Raw genomic sequence first — 17,789 nt, 5'->3', positions numbered from 1 at the left:
CATTTCAAGTTATGGAGCTAGCAAAAAAAATTATATTAAATGGTTTTTTAATTTTTTTTAGATTAACGTAGGTGTTCGGATCAGCTTGCACACATTTCGACTAATCCCATGAGCTTTGAAGTTAACAATTATGTAAGTTTCCAACCTTGAGGTTTATGAAACTCGAGCTGATAATCTTTAAAAAACAAATTCAAAAACTAATAAGTAGAATCTACACCTCTTCAAATTTAGTTAACCTTTTATTACATGTACGAGTTAGTGGATTTGTTCCCTAGCAAAAAACTTTTTAATTTAAAGTTATGGAACTAGCAAAAAATATTGTATTAAATTTCATTTCACACAATAGTCAAAAAAATATTTTAGTTTTAGTTAATGTGTAAATTGATATAAAAATATAACTTAAATTTTTTCCATTATAATATTTTATTATATTTAAATATTATATGAAAAACAAGAAAATATAAAATCACTCGAAAAATAATTTGGTTTTAGTTGATGAGTGAACTAATTTAAAAATAAAACTTAAAATAATTTTTCATTATACTTGAATATCCCGTGAAAAAAACAGGAAAATACAGTTAACCTTTTATTACATGTCCGAGTTAGTGGGTTCGTTTTTGTCCGTTCCTCCCCCACTCCATCTCTCCTCTTCCCTTTCACTTTTTAAAGCGCCTGTCACGGCAAAAATCGCGAGCCCTAAAAACCCAGAAGGCCGAGATTTCATCAACACAGTATTAATAAAATTAAAAGGTTAACTATATTTTGCTCCTTGTATACTGATCAATGTTCCATTTCCATCCCCATTGTCAAGCTTTTTCCAACTTTATGCACATAGATTTCTTTCTTCTCTTATAAATCTTGCCCGTATAAATTTCTTTCCTCTATAGTACTCATAAATGTCATAATATCTTATAAAAATCGTTAAAATCTAAAAAAGGGTTAAATAATAAGGTAGGTTATTTAATGATTATAATAATATCAATATATATTTTCTTTTTAAAAAAAACCATCCAAGAAAATCATCTTTAAAAAATCACTTGAAATAATTTAATCTTTGATCGATTCGTTCGGTCTAATAGACTATATAGTTAATGCTAGCTCGAAGATTTAAACTCAAAAAGTAAAATAAAAAAAAGTGTAAACATTTCTAGAGCTCGTTTGTTTTTGTATTTGAAAATTTTTTTTTAAAATTTTTTTTATTTTTATTTTTTAGATTATTTTGTTGTACTAATATCAAAAAAAAAATTTAAATAAAACAATATTATTTTAATATATTTTTTTTAAAAAATACTTTTGAAAATAATTATTACTACAATACCGAACAAAATCTTAATCAAAAAGTCTCTCTACTAGAGGAGTTAATAATTATCATGGTTAGCTATTATACATTAAATCACAAGTTCCCAACAAAATAGATATAGAACCATTGGTTGAACCGATGACTAAGCCCCTTATTGAGTCTCATTTTAAACTAGAAGGGTCAAATAGGACCGAAGTGGGGCAGTTTTTAATCTATAGGGATAGAAATGAAGTTTGATCCCAAAATGAAAATTGAAATAGAAAGAGATTAACCCAACAGTAAGTGGTATAAATATAGGATTACATGTATTCCAATCACCTTGAAGCTCGGGGCTGTCTACCTTCTCCTCCTCCCCAGGAATAACCAACTCTCAAAGATATACCATTATTCTTTCAAAGCCATTTGTCTCTCTGTATCTTGCCTGGTCTTTCTTTCAATAACCGAAACATGTAGTCAAGTTTCTTGGATTCTGTAGTTTCTCATTTCTGGGTAATTTACAGCTTGGAATTGATTGAAGGACCCTTTTCTTTTGGTTCTTTTCAGTTGAGGCTAGAAATCCAGAGATCATAGCGCTTAATGGCTTTGGAAGGTGAGCTCTTCTCATTTTCCTGGGAATTTCTCCTTTTGTAATTCTGTTTCTTTGGTGTTGGAGACAATGGAGGCGAGAAACGAATAATGATAGCTTTATTCGGTTCGGGCTTTTGCCTTTCCTTACCAAAAAGCAAGCTTTTATTCTCCATCTCTCCCTCCCTGCCTTTCTTTTCTTCTTCCCCGTCTGTTTTCACAGGAACCAAACAAAGGGGTCAAAGGTTTTTGTTTTCTTTTTTAAATTTAATGTTCTTGTATGTTGGCTTTTCCATTTCCTTCTGTTTCTCATTAGTTACAAAGACAGGGTTCCTCTTCTGAAAAGTTGTCGTTTCATGTTGTTGCATATAATGACCCAGGGAGTGAAACCGAAGAAAGCCCAGAAATGGAAACAAATGATGACATAACCGAGAAGACGGAGCACCCCATCCTTGAAGACCCTTCACCAAGATGTGTATTGGAGATTCCTATTTCAGGTACGGACTCTGATCACAGCCGCAGCAGCAGCAGCAGCAGTTGCAGCTCAGGTTCAACGGAGAAATTAGTCCCTGAAAGAACGGGGATCGTACGAGAGAGCAATGGTATTCAATGGAAACAAATACTTGATTCATTTAAGAAGAAATCAGTGAGGAGGTTTTCAGTGATTCCATTGATTTCAACGTACGAAACTATTGCCAGGAAGAATTTGAGAAGGAAATTGGCAAGAATCCAACATTCTGCTGATGTCTTTATTGATTGTGAGGGCATTATGGCGCCTAAACCTTCATGGAGGAATTTCGATTATCTGGAGCTTGAGGCTGCTACTGATAATTTCAGCTCTGGTGAGCCCTTTTTTGGTATTTTCAATTTTTCTCATACGCATACATATCTGCCTGCCTACATAATTTTCTTTTCTTTGTTTGCTTTCGGTGTCGCTACAGTGCCACCACTTTGATACCAGGCTTATTGTGCTTCCAATTTCCACTAGTTGAAACATAATAGTAGCCGCTTTAAAGGACTTTTTCTTGTTTTTGGAGGTTGCTTTCTTATTTTAGAGACATAAATTTCGGAATTTATCTCATGGGCCAAGGTTTATAAGAGTCAGACTTAAGATCATATTTGACAGGAGTGGGATTTTGCCCCCTAAATAATGTGATTTCTTGAACTTGTCCCCTCTATTAGGATTTCATTGAGAAATTGATAGAAATGCCCTTAAAAATCGCCCTCAATTCCTCTCTTTTCTCTGTTAGTAAACATGTTTTCCTTAGTTGGTTGAGGAAAGGATAGGAATTGGGAATTTTTTTTTTTCAGATTTCTCCGTCGATTTCTCATCGGAAATCTAACGGAAGGGATATATTCAAGAAGTCATAGTGTTTGTGGGGGAATCAGACATTTTTGTAGTTTGGAGGGGTATTTGTTTTTTCGCTCAAATTTAGGGGATATTTTACAATTTAGAATAAAAACAAACTAAAGGTTACAAACTTACAATCCATTGATTTTCTTTATTGAATGGTATAATTGAAAATGATGGAAAATATAAGTACTTGCTGATACATTTTCAAGAAAAGAAAACAAAAGGATGATTTACACGTTTGAATTTTTGAACGAGATAGATTCCAAATGCCGCCTGTGACTGAGGAAACTGATGGTGGGACCGAACTTCTTGACCTCTCACCTAGCATTAAAATCAAGGCAGCCATGTACTTACTTTACAATATCCTCGATGACTATGGCAATAAGAGTCAGCGTTTTAGGCAGGCAGGGAGGGAGGGAGTTTTGGATGGACACGGACATATGAATATAACTTGCAGATGTTTTCTGCAGCTTTTCTTATTAGTTGCAGACTATTCCAGTTTAGGAACTTAAAAAAATAAATCCAGTAGTGATCGACACATTAAGCTGATTTTCACGTGTCCAAATCCACGTTGATGAACATTGACGTTGCGTTAATGACTAGTTGATGGATCATAAATCTAAATTTCAGGTTTAAAATTCCTCAGATCCTGGCAAGGATTGTGAATCATTTCTAGTTTACCTGCAACTTAAAAATGTTAGTAAAAATCTTGATGCATATAGGATCGGAGTCTGTATGCAGGGGATTTATTGATATCGAAATCAACATCATTGAATAATTCTTACGATTCTAATTATCCATCAAATATTCACAGAGAATTTGATCGGGGAAGGAGGCCATGCAAAAGTGTACAAGGGATGCTTATCTGACGGCCAGGTTGTCGCTGTAAAGAAGCTCATGAAAACTGAGAAGCAGGAAGAGGACAGAGTTGGTGATTTCTTATCAGAGCTCGGGATTATTGCACATATAAATCACCCAAATGCAGCTAGATTGCTTGGTTTCAGCATTGATAGTGGTCTGCATCTTGTCCTTGAATTTTTACCACACGGCAGCCTCGCGTCCGTGCTCCACGGTGCCGTCTCTAACTCTGTTCTTAACAAAATGCTGTGCATTTGTGACCATCAAGTTGCAGGATTTACTAGCATCTAATTTTAATTATCGCATTCTTACAAGGAGTGATTCAGCATTTCAGGTGGATCAGATTGTCTAGAATGGAAGAAAAGGTTTAAGGTGGCTTTAGGAATAGCAGAAGGACTTCAGTATCTCCACCATGATTGCCCAAGGCGCATTATCCATAGAGACATAAAGGCCTCGAACATATTGCTCAACGCAAATTTTGAAGCTCAGGTGCATTTTCAATTTAGCATGTATTGTAATTCCATCTCCATCTTTTCTTGCAGGGAATGATTTGGTTTGTTCCTCAGATTTCTGATTTTGGATTGGCAAAGTGGCTTCCAGAAAACTGGATTCACCATATTGTCTTCCCTATCGAAGGCACATTCGGGTGAGGCGTTTGCAACCACTCCAGTAATTCATTGCCAGAATTCTGATCCATTTCACAAATTAAGTTGAATATACATACATATACTGTCTTTTTAAACTAGAAAACTAAATTTCAGATACTTGGCTCCTGAATACTTTATGCATGGGATTGTTGATGAGAAGACCGATGTATTTGCTTATGGGGTTCTGTTACTTGAGATCATAACAGGTCGCCGTGCTGTTGATTCAAGCAGACAGAGCCTTGTGATGTGGGTAAGATCCACTCATACAGAGTCCCTTTTTTTCAACATATATATATATATATATATATATATATATATATATATATATATATATATATATATATCCCCATGTCAAATTATCCTTGCACTGGCAGGTTTTTATTACAATTTCTATCACAGTGCTGTTAAAACCACTTGTATTTTCAAGAAAGCTTTGACAACATGTATAAATGTGTATTTTATGCACAGGCAAAACCCTTGTTGGAGGCAAATAATGCTAAAGAACTAGCTGATCCCAGGCTGGGAGATGATTATGATCCTATTGAAATGAAGCATGCCATGTTTACGGCTTTGATGTGCATTCACCACTTACCCAGTACGCGTCCACACATGATCCGAGTATGAAATCTGCTTTATATCCAGTCTTTTATACATATATAATCATACAAAATTCAGGAATTAGCTAGAAATATTATTCTACACTTGCTTTACTTACATCCATGTGAGAAGAGAAGTTCCTGCATTAGACCCCTCCGAGTTTTATACATGTTTCTGAAACAAATATCGGAAAGTTTAGGTGGTGCAGCTCTTGAGGGGCGAGGAAGCACCTGTGGAGTTCAAGCAGAAGACGAATGCAGGGAGGGCAGTTCTTCTGGATGGCTGTGACTTGCAAGATTATACTTGTACTACTTACCTCAAAGATCTCAATCGCCATATGCAACTTGTGATGGAGTGATGCTGATTTAGTAACTTTTTAGCCATTGTTTCTTGTGCTGCCGCCGATCTTCGGCTGTTCTCTGCGAAGGCAAATGTCTAAAATGCCCTTCTATGTGTGAGTGAAAAAATCAATATTTTCACTTCGTACTGTCTCTCTGTACAGGTTTCTAATTAAATCCCAAATAGATGCTTCGTGTTTGCCACAAGTTTATGGAGTCCTATAAATGATAACCACTTCCCGTACCTGTTTATATGCTATATATATAGTTCAACTTTAAAGTATTTTTTACTCATCAAAATAATATTTTATTATTATTTTTTTAAAATTACTTTTAACATTAACATATCAAAATGATATGAAAACATAAAAAAAATAGTTTTAAAAAATTAAATTTTAAAAAACATAATTTTAACAAAAACATTCTTTTCAATTCCTTGTTATTCATTGCTTGCCACAAATATATAGATAAAATAACGATAAAATTATATTAATAAGGCTTAGTGAATGTTAAGGAAGGCCCTAATGGAATCCAAGCATAGAATCAAATGGAGAGTAGGCCCACCACATATATGGCTCCCTCAAAAGAGAAACTAGCCCATAGGCCCACCACATATTTGGCTCCTTCAAAGGAGAAACAAGCCCATAATACAATATATGTATATAGAAACGAAAACCATTTACGAAGGAAAATTGGCCGGCAATGTCGTAAATTCTGTACTCTCCTGTGAATCTAGCGAATGAGAAGTTACTCGACAGGCTTACGAAGGAATTTGTGGAGCCATCTTCAAAAAATTATAGATAGTTTTTCAATTAATTTCCTAAAATCATTTCCCACAATATACAATAAGGATATATATGAAAAATATTTTCAACTCAAGGCTTTTCTTTTATCTTTTTTTCATTATCTCAAATCTTTATTTTTCCTTCCAACTCTTTTTTATTCGATCATTTTGATTTTTTTCTTAACAAATATATTTTGATTTGTAAAATTGACTCTGATAAATAACAAAATGATATTTAAAATAATTAAAACTTGCGGTAATACAACACGAAAAAAAAAATACAATTTGTTATGTTTTACAGTAGTTACTCATTGTATTTTTTTTTTAATTTATTTTTCACCTAACTTTACTTTCATATTAAATCACATTGATATTTTATTTTAATTGATTTTATATAAAGTTAAGTTAATAATAGATTCCGATTAATCAATTTAATTTTATTATTTCAAACTAATTAAAAATTTTAAAATCTAATTTTAATTTGAAATAAATATTTATTTTTTATTAAAAAAATATATCTTTATTTCAGTACCACATCAACACCCCTGGTACACGGTTGAAACAATACATTTAAAAAATTAAATAATTTTTTATTTAAAAATGTTTTTTATTTATTTTAAAACTTTATTAATATACTAAGATCAAAAATATTTTATTAATATATTTTCTTCCGCACCATATTAAACATTTCTAAGAGAAGTTTCTTGCGAAATAAAAAACAAATAAATTGCAAGCTTAGCGTCCCATTGACAGTGATAGCTAATGACGGTACGTCCCATTGACAGTGATATAACAGGGTTCGAAGGATTCAATGGTTAAGGTTGAAGATTTGACTTTAGACTAACAGTAGTTTTCCACCCATAAGTTAATGACCAAGCTGAGGCCACAAACAAAGCTATTTACTACAAGGGCTGCAAAAAAAATCCAAGAGTTAAAAGAGACAACCTCCTGAAGTGATGATATGGGCATCCAGAACGACAACAAAACAATATAAATGAGCGGCGGCGGCGGCGGCACGAGCTCGTAAAGTTGGAGAATATTCAAAACCTTCCCACAACCAGATGGATCTCCTTCATCATTAATGAAACAGGTCTTATCTAACACCCACTTAAAAGAGTCGCATACAAAATCCAGCATCCTGCCATAACTACTACTATATTAAACCAAAAAAACCTCCTATACCTTTACCAGTCCAGGACCAAAAGTTAAGGTAAACATTAGGGTAAGGTGGGTCAGCTAAAGTTTTCAGCTAGCTTGCTCCACCAAGAAGTGAAAGTTTGTTGCTACTGCATGTTAGCTGAATTTCTGATGTCAAAACTGCAATTTGGTCAATAAGTTTGGTGAGGCCATGTAAAATACTCGGCTGTTTGCGGCAAAGCAGCCATTGCAGTAGCCATGGATGAGGTGGAACCAGAGGAGTCAGTTGCTGCGAAGTTGTTGGTGGTTTGGAGGTGGTGGACGAGGTTGTGATGATAAAGCGCCGTGGAAGCATCAAATGTAATACCACATGGGACTGCAGTAGAAGCTGGCTGGATAGCAGCAAAACTGATGTTGTTGTCGGTGCTATAGCTGTTGCACCGTGGCTGGGGCTGGTGGTTGTCGCTTACATTTGGTTTATGCTCCACATCTAGTGAGGTCTTTAAGCGCTTTGCTGCTCCACCAACTGGAAGAGCACTCTTCATGATGGCTTCAACATTATATCGGTTCATCTCAAAATTGGTCACTGCATTCAGACCCCTAAACTTAATGGCAGCTATATCATACGCCTCAGCTGCTTCCTCTTCTGTGGCTGTTGCCATTTGAAAGATCAGGTGACTCATATTAATTCAGGAAAAACTTTCTCAACATACAATCTCATAGCTAACAAAGCATTTTGAATGCATAGAGCTGACAAGTCGAATGAAAAATCATACAAGGTTTAGAAATCAGATATGTTCATGTTTCTGCCCTTGTGGAAATGCAAAGATAAAGGTAGATTACATTAAATATAATACAACATTTGTGTATGCAATCAATTGTTTATGCGAGCAGTAGGGAGCAAGAATCTTGTCATGTTTATGATCAATTACAACAAATTCAGAATATTTTGAAACAAGAGTATGATGACCATCAATTTACTTGGGAGAAGAATTAACCCTTACCAAATGTTCCAAGGTAGAGATCCTTGTTTCCAGCTACACGCCCTATCCTCGCTTGCCAACGACCCTGTTGATGATGCCTGCAAAACATATATGATATAAGAAGATGCTGCAGCTGGCTTGTATATTATGCAAGCTAGCATTATGAGATCAAGAAAAAGACTTTGCTATTAGAGAGTACTGAAACCTTGTGACACCCCTGTAAATAGAGGCTCCCCGTGAAAAACCACTACTCTTCCTGCAAAAACAAGGATAATTTTTCTTGACAATCTGCAGGTACATCAAAAAGAACAAGGAAGAAACCAGAGTTGGATTTTGGCATACCTCCTCAATGAGGCAATGAATTCTTGCTTGGACACATACTTCATATCCTCTAGCTCTGTAGTATAATTCGAAACCTGCCAGCGACAGATACGCCATCTTGCTTCAATAACTAAACAAGTTTACCCTACAGTCTACATATATTCTCCTGCAGAGGAGAATGGATCAATAAACAGAAAGCATAAGCATTACAGGGCAATTGGTGGTTGCAGTTGGACCCCAGTATTTTAGAGCTGCCAAGTCATAAGCTCTAGCTGCCTTTTCTTCCTTGTCATACCCACCTGATAAATTAAAAGAACAACGTGCAGCAATCACCATGTCTGTTATTTCTGAAACCTTATAAATGAGTGCTAGAAAGGTTAATTAGCTTACCTAAGTATACTGTAGAGAACATATCGAAAGGTTCGAGTATAGTGGCAGCCGCATAGCAGGATTCCACAGTTCATGCAAGAGGAGAGTAAAAAAAGTTGAAGGGAAGAATTTTAACGTGGGAAACCAAACATAGTCAAAAGTTTCAGCGAGAGCTTCTTCCTCCACGCAAGAAACAATTAAATAAAGCAAGAAGCATGTCGCTGCATGTGACTGTCTCTGCAGAAAGGGATCGTTACTGTTCTACATTAAGAATTTATTAATTAATGGTCTAGCTAGCTACTAGGAGTTAGCTGTTCATCAAGTGTATGCTATACTTTCTTCATGTAGAATAAGTCCAAGTCTGAATTTGAACACGCTCCAAGAATCAAACCACAAAAGGGTAACTTCGAACTACAGTTTCTAATTACTTGAAATCGAAAATAAAAATTCATGATCCAACATTTCTCCCAAGGCACTGCCACTGTGATTGTGAATGAATGGATAGGCCGTGATGCCAGACACCAGCTTTACTAAAAAGTGGAAGTGGCCAAAATTTCCATTGAAAAGAAAAGATATATTTGAAGTTGAGAAATGGTGGTGGTCTAGTCAAACCTAGACACTAAGCTGCAACTTGCTGCAGGTAGCTGAGAAAAAGAACAGAAAAGAAAGCAAAAGTAAGAAAAAAGGCAGCTGCAAGGCATATCCATTGATGTGTGTAACGCCTGAGGCATGGTGAGTATGTGGACGTGGGTCGTGTCAAAGAAACCTAACCTTGCAGCGGCTAGGGACCCAGATGAGAGAAGAAAGAGAAAGTCCAAAAATTAACAAAATGGCGGCACATCTGATCAAATCAATCACATAATTGATAAAAAGAAACAAAAGTAACAGTTTGAACATTTTCCTTCCATTTTATATATATATATATATATATATATATATATATATATATATATATATCCCTCAGTCTATCTATCAGATTGTGGTCCACACCCAGTAAACTAAGGAAAACGGGTGTGGCTCCCCTTGAAATCCGAATGGATGCAATCCAAGTTTCTTTTCACTTCACTGCTACTCCAGATTCATGGTATAAAACCCAGGCCCTTTACAGGTACCGATACACACACACACACACACACATATATATATAGAGGTAGGGAGGAAGATGACCTTGACGCCCTTTTCTAGCCTGACCCTCTCTCCTACAGCTGTTATCCCATAGATGCGCTTCATATCTGCCTGTCCATCGATGTCTGCAGCAGCAGGAAAACCAGAAAAATATTTCTCACAAAACTAGTTTCGTAATAATTAACGATTCAAAGAAAAGCCTCTTGATGCTTCAAAGAAAGAAAGAAATAATAATTAATGAACGAAAAGAGATTAATTAATGCAGAAATTTCATTGTTAATTACCTGGTAACTCCTCTGTAAATAGAAGTTCGCTGACCAAAGGTGTCAGCAATCTTTTTAGAGCAATCGTTGTCAGCAGAAACAATAGCAAGCTTCTCTGTAGAACCACCCTGATTATTGCTAGTATCATTATTCACCCTAAGTGACAAGGCCGCATTATTAGAGAACCCCAACTCGTTCCCAGTCGACTCAATACCACCGAGCTGTGTGGGAGCTATTGAAGCCGAGTCATCAACCTCTGAGCCTGAGTTAGTCGAAAAGGCTTGGAACCCAGCAATAGCTTTAAGATCTTGTTGCTCGTTGAAGTAAGCCGCTGCAGAGCCCTGATGATCATAGATGTGGGTCAAGGACGAGTCTTGGGTCTCTGTCTGGCTATTATCCGAATATCGAACATTAACAGATGATGAAGAATCTCCAAGAAAATCCTCCAGTTTTGGGACTTGTTGGTGTTGAGTTTCTGGGCCTATAAAGCTTGTCAGAATATTAGAGCTCTCCGCCATTGTTGTGGTCGTGACTTGTGATTCTTTGGGGTTTGCCCAGCCTACGCAGTAAACAATAGTAATCTTCATCAAGCTCTAACCATACACAAGGACGGCCTCTTGGGACTTGCTAAAAAAATTTACAGGTGCAACTACAACTAAACTAGTAGCTAGCTCGTAAATAAACAAAAATGAAAACTTCTTCCTCCCCATATTTCTATTCGTATGCTTTTAACCAAGCAGAAAAAAGCTACATAATTAAAGATGGAACAGTATCAATTCACACACATTCTTGTTGAGTGCAGAAGTGAGCTTTAACGTAACTAGCAGACTACTACACAGCATATACGAAGACAGAAGAGATAATCAGTTATGGAGTAAATCTCTCTTATCACCCTGCACTTTCCCAGCAACCAAACACAAGTTGAACATTTCCTTGTTATGATATCTATATATGGATGAACCTTAAAGATAAACAAATATGTACAAGGAAGAAAAAGGAAAAGGGTTATACGTACCATCAGCATAGAAGTTATCGAACAAGTAGTGAGGAGAGGCAGAAGAGGAGCTCTCATAAGACATGAACTGAGATTCAGATGACCTCAACATTTCCATTGGAGAGAGTGAAAAAGAAAGCCAGTTAGTAGCTGGGGCCATTATTAATTTCCTTCTCTCTCTCTCTCTCTCTCTCTCTCTCTCTTTTCTTTCTGGTTTGAAAAGCAAAACAAATAGTAATCGCTTTAAAACTCAAACAAACTCCACATAAAAAACAATTTTTTTCTCAGGAAACAAACAAAAAGAAAACAACTTTACCCTAAGAAAAACCAAAACCGAAAATTTACCTCTTAACTGTTACTTGCTCAAAAACACCCACATCCCATGTCTAAAGGACGATAGTCACGAAGCTACTAGCTAAGCAAAATACCTACTAAAAAGAAAGTGCTTTAAACTCTATCGTTTTATCGATCTTTATTTTTCGGTTTTCATCAAGAGATCGTTTGAACTAAAGTTTGATGAGCTCCAGCTAGCAGGGGCTAGAAATACAATGCATGCAACAACCCAGTATCTGTGATTTGGTGGTGTCTCTGTATGGAGAAAACACAGAAAGAGAAGGGAAGAGAAGGAGGTGTCGACAGTAGTCGCAGGTGGACATAAATAAAGGAAGTGTTGAGCGGTTTAAGGCTTTAAGCTGCCAACCGGCGTAAAACCAGAGAGGTGTTAGCTAGAGACAGGCAGACAGAGCTACTGCTTTTCTTTTTATATTTTTAACTTATGTGTGTAATAAACTAACATTTAATAGTGGTCCGGAGATTTCAGCTACTAAGATTTAGTACTTTTTGAGAAAAATATGAGCCTGAATTTAGAAACATTAAAACTTTTTGTTATTGTTCTCTTCTATAACGTTTCTTGGTGTTTCAGACATAAAATAGAGATATAAGAGAAAAATATATTTTTTTTATGTTTTTTTTGTTTTTAAAAATATAAAAATTAACTTTAAAACTATCTTCATCCCTCTAATTAAATATATTCATGTTATTTCTATATTTATACTTTATGTCCTAAAATATTTATCAAATATAATTTTAATTTAAATATTAAAAGAAATGGATAAGATACCATCAAAATATTTAGCTGGAGGAAGGATCATCGTTGTATTTTCATTTATACCCCTTGTGATAATAATTTGGTATTGTGGTTAAGTGATTGACCATGCTAGCGGATATTCACTCGTAATTTTCTTTTTAGTATTTTTAGATTTTTTATGTATTTATATTATGTACTATATTTATAAATCTTTTAAAAAGTATGTTTTAATTTATCAACATTACATGTGATAAATACTTACTTGGTTAAATTACAAAGTGAAATACTGAAATGAGTTTATACTAAAACTATTGACTTTTTCTATATGGAAATATATTAACACCATCTTCCGTCCATTTAAAAATACAATTATATATAAATATATTTTTTTAAAAATCACCAGTTTGAGTCTTATAAATTCTAAGGTCAATAAAGGCTTATATAATTATTAATTTCAAGGTCCATGTAATTAGTTGATGTATATGTAAATTGGCTCTAACACTCACATTAATTAAAAAAAAAATTATACCATAGTATAACCTCAAAACTAAATAAATATTTAACATGAGTTGTCTGTTTTGCATTTTTAATTGTGTTTAGATGTTTTTTTAAAATGCATTCAAATTTAAAAAAAATAAAAAAATTACTATTTTTTAATAATCTTAACATGTTGATATAAAAAAATTATTTTAATATATTTTAAAATAAAAATATATTTTCAAAAAATATATTTCACTGTGATGCTAAACACACAATTGGACAGCCAATCGCTAATTGAACTAGTCAAATGCTCTTCAAAAACCCCACTTTGCCCAATAAAATAATAAAAAACATTGTTGTTGTTCAAAATTAGATGAATAATTTTGAAGTTAGGATTTATGATAATTTATTAAAATATTTTAAATTAAGTTAATGTAAAAGATGTATCTTTAAAATTATATAAAATATAATGATTTAATCCTGGTTAATATAGAAACTCATTTGAAAATACTTTTATTATAAGAAAAAAAATCCTCAGATCCTACGTTGGAAAAATATTAATAATACCACTTTTGGGCAAAGAGAGTGAGGGGGGAGAATTTTCGGCCCTGCGGTGAAGAAATTTTGTCTGGAAACAGTGTCGCGAAAGATCCGGACTGGCGGAAGCAATTTTGAGAATTTCCCTCTCTTTGTGTCTTCTTTTCATTTTACCAATTTGACCTTGGGGAGTGGTGTATTTCTTTTCGTTATTTATTTATTTATTTTGTCTTATTTGCTGATTTTCTTACACTTGTCTTCCATGCACTTTTCATTATTACAAAGTGTTAAAAGAAAGTTGTAAAGTTGGTTTTTAAAATATTTTTTTCAAATTAACCTATTAAAATAAAGAAAATTAAAAAAATAATTTAACTTTTAACATTAACCTATTAATAATAATAATAATAATAATAATTTAAAATTAAAAAAATTAAAGATTGGCAAAATGGTGGTGCCACCGTTTGTGTTAAACAGGGGCTTAGTGGGTGGGATGGATTTTAAATGGACATGATATTATCCAAATCCGATGAAGAGATCAAATCCTAATTGAGTGAATTATAAATTTAGTCCCTATATTTTTTATGATTTTTTAAATTAGTACATTTAGTTTGGAAAACAATAAATTATAATTTAGTTCCTATTTTTGTGATGATTTTGTAAATTAGCTCCATGACCAAAGCTGACTATTAATCCTTTTTTAAAAAATATTAAATTACCCTTTTCAAGTGCATATTTTTTTTTGAACGGTGAATTTGATTACGAGTGAAGGGTATTCTATACAATTTGTTTAGTTGATTAGTGAGGCAATGAAATATGTTTGATATTTTAGACAATGGCATTGCCTATTTTAGTGGTTGATTTTTTATCGTTTTGATATGTTGATATTATAAATAAATTTTAAAAAATAAAATATATTATTTTGATGTATATTCTAATTTAAAAACTATTTTAAAAAATAATCTCATCATAATTTTAAACACACTTGAACGGTGCTAAAGTTGTGCTCAATTTGCAACAGCACTTACTGTTGATTTGTCAAGAGTTTTGAGTGCAAAAGGATAGGTTAGTATTCATATAGTTACCTTGAATAAAAGAATAAGAGAGATGTTGATTATACGAGAAATAAGCAATCCTGTGTTATTTAATCAAGAAAGAAAGATAAAATTGGTCATTAATTAGTAAAATTTATCATTAACAAGTAAAGATAGCTGAGGTTAACTACAGATCATGACGTAGAAGATCAAAATTCAGTGATCAATCAAATCCTACATATAAAAAAAGTAATATCCAAGCATGATAATTGATGGATATTACAAAATCAGCGAGCTTGCTACATGCTTCCGCTAAAAAATAAATTTGTAATTGTAGCTGCTTCTCCTTGTTAAAATGAAGAAACAAAAAAAAATTAGCATGCTGATAAAGAAATTAATGATAGATCAACATATTAGTGGTAATTAATTTCTTTTTTGTGAACAGAAAATTCACTCATGTTTTAAAATGGTGTTTTGAATATTATAAAAACCATCGACTTAAAACAATAAATTCGCTCTTGTAAGAATTTTTATACAAAACATAAAATATTATTTGATATTGTGGTTTATTTTTTTTAAAAAAATTATTTTTAATATTATTACTTTAATATAATAAAAAAAATAATTTTAAACAAACTTTTTTTTAATTATAAGTAAATAGTATTTTGACTGGAATGTTAAATACCCATTAAAATGATGTGCTATAGTAGTAGTGGTTTGGCGCTAAAACATTTATAGAGTGAATCACCAACGAAAAACTCGTATAATATTTAAAGATTAATTGTGGATGGTATAATTTAACTAGTTAGGTTTTAGATTTACTTTGTAGAGGTCATCAATTCGAGTCTTATAAATTTCAGCGTCATTAAAGTTTTATATAATAGTTAATTTTAAGACTTATAAAATTAGTTGAAATATATATAAGTTGGCCCAAATATCCATATTAATAAATAAATAAAAAAAATCAAAAGACCAAAAAATTTAGATAGATGAACATTGGGCAATCCAAATAGCATTCTCCACGTCTGAAAAAAAATACTACTAAAGATTGTATCACGTCGGCAGGGACATCTACACCTGTCTTGTTAATAATTGGATTTTGATCATTCATTTTATTTATAAATTTAATTTGACTATATCAGTATCATTGTTGCACATGATATCTCGACACGACATGTAAAAAATAATTTGTGGACAAGAACATGTTTTTGACATCTTGTTAAATTATTTATTTATTTATTATTAAAATAAAAAATTAAGTTATGAGAATTTGGATTAAAGTTGTTTTCATCTTATGCATGCCTTCGCGCTACTATCACCCACAGATAAATTATCTTCAAGATTGTGTTTGGTTTCGTGTTAAAATAGGTCAAGTATTAACCCGTTCACATCTAGCTTCCCTTGACTTTGTTTTTTAACTTTCACGAGATGGAGAAAAAATCTAGATAATGTTTGGTGATTGATTAATGGGAGTTAAAATTTGTCCTTGTAAAATTTATGTTTATTATTTTTTATAGAAATTTTTTATTTAAAAATAAGTATGTTTACATGTTAACCGAGACTATATTCTTCATTCTTCATTGAATGATTTTAAAAATATATTTTTTTATCCGTCTAGCATATTGATCTTAAAATTTCATAGAGAAAAAATGAATTTTTTAAACCATTAAAGTTAACCCTTTATTTTTTTTCAGTATTATTTAAAAATATTTTTTTAGAAAGGCGAATTATTAAGAATGGTGATGATTACCCTTCTAAATTGATATTTTAAAAGAATATATTTAACTCTTAATTTCCAAACAATCTCACTCTTTCTTTCCCTTTTCTTTAAAGTGTGTTTGGTAGTGTGGTAGTAGTTACTTTTCAAATAACTTTTCGTGCTGAAATGCATGTCAATGATTTTTTTTATTTTTTAAAAATTATTTTTGACATCAGCACATCAAAACGATCCAAAAGGTACAAACCACATTAAATTTTAGCAAAAAAAAAAAAACTTTTGAATTTTTTGGGAACGCTGTTTCAACCGCGTTCCCAAACACTATCTTAATATCTCAATACATATGTAATACTTTTTAATTTTTCATCAACAATCATTACTGATAATTTAATTATTTTTTATTGTTATTTAACATTCAATTTATTAGCACATCAAACATAAGACCGTTTAGAAACACAGGCCAATCTGTATATTTAAAAATTTTAATTTAATTTTTTGATAAAAATTATTTTTTTATATGTTTTTGGTCATTTTGATACGCTGATCTTAAAAATAATTTTTTAAAAATAAAAAAAATATTATTTTGATGTATTTTAACATGAAAAACACTTTAGAAAACAATCGCAACCACACTGCAAACCCCTTTGAAACCCAACTTTTATATTCTAAAAAATTATTATTGTAGTATTCACCTCTGTTTTTTAACTCCATATCAAATGCACACCTTAATGGATTAATTAGGGGTGAAGTATTAATTGAGGTGGGGGTGGGGAAAAATAAAAATTTTAGGATCTATGCATTTTTTTCTTTCAAACTCACCATTTACTTTCCTTTCCTTTTTTCTATACATAATAACTGGTCCCATTGTTATTTTCTATTACACCCGATCAAACTTAGAATTAAAATTTATTGGATCCCATCATTACACAAAATTTTATTCTCATACTAGATATTTTTAATGTTTTATATTTTTCTAATATAAAAATGTATTTTTAGATCAGATCACACATCAATCAATCGAGGTTAAGCTCCTATTTAGTATTGTATTCTACACGGGGTTGGATAAATTTTAATTTATTTTAATTTTACATTTTAAAAAATAACTGTACTTATAAATCTATTTTTAACTAATTTTAAAGACTCACCCTTCATATCTACCTGGTATATTCAAATGATTTTAATAAATTTGCTTGGTGTTTGTCCACAAGTTTAAACTCGGGAAGTGAAGAAAAGAAGCAAACTTTCTTAATCATCACAAAAACTCAACGAGGTTTAATGTCTTACCCTTTAATTTTATTTTAAT

At 32.5% G+C, this 17,789-nt stretch overlaps 2 protein-coding genes across 2 annotated transcripts; one reads left to right on the top strand and one right to left on the bottom strand.

Annotated features, from left to right (window-relative positions):
• The first annotated feature begins 1,610 nt into the window (after positions 1 to 1,610).
• On the top strand, positions 1,611 to 5,865 carry LOC118063157 (receptor-like cytosolic serine/threonine-protein kinase RBK1). Its single transcript, XM_035077103.2, has 8 exons — positions 1,611 to 1,889; positions 2,245 to 2,706; positions 4,033 to 4,290; positions 4,411 to 4,565; positions 4,643 to 4,722; positions 4,838 to 4,973; positions 5,192 to 5,341; positions 5,520 to 5,865. Exons 1-8 carry the CDS (start codon positions 1,877 to 1,879, stop codon positions 5,676 to 5,678), a joined length of 1,413 nt encoding a protein of 470 aa, XP_034932994.1. The 5' UTR covers positions 1,611 to 1,876; the 3' UTR covers positions 5,679 to 5,865.
• Positions 5,866 to 7,490: 1,625 nt separating this feature from the next.
• On the bottom strand, positions 7,491 to 12,454 carry LOC118063158 (AP2-like ethylene-responsive transcription factor AIL6). Its single transcript, XM_035077104.2, has 10 exons — positions 11,980 to 12,454; positions 11,656 to 11,844; positions 10,662 to 11,199; positions 10,420 to 10,502; positions 9,274 to 9,282; positions 9,094 to 9,182; positions 8,905 to 8,978; positions 8,768 to 8,818; positions 8,584 to 8,660; positions 7,491 to 8,231 (listed from the first exon to the last, which is right to left on the bottom strand). The coding sequence occupies exons 2-10, from the start codon at positions 11,792 to 11,794 to the stop codon at positions 7,771 to 7,773; spliced, it is 1,521 nt and encodes a 506-aa protein (XP_034932995.1). The 5' UTR covers positions 11,795 to 11,844; positions 11,980 to 12,454; the 3' UTR covers positions 7,491 to 7,770.
• Positions 12,455 to 17,789: the final 5,335 nt, after the last annotated feature.

The sequence above is a fragment of the Populus alba genome, chromosome 7, assembly GCF_005239225.2.
Source record: "Populus alba chromosome 7, ASM523922v2, whole genome shotgun sequence".
Taxonomy (NCBI): Eukaryota; Viridiplantae; Streptophyta; class Magnoliopsida; order Malpighiales; family Salicaceae; genus Populus; species Populus alba.
Note: the sequence above shows the minus strand (reverse complement) of the source record. Positions and strands in the feature narration are given on the sequence as shown.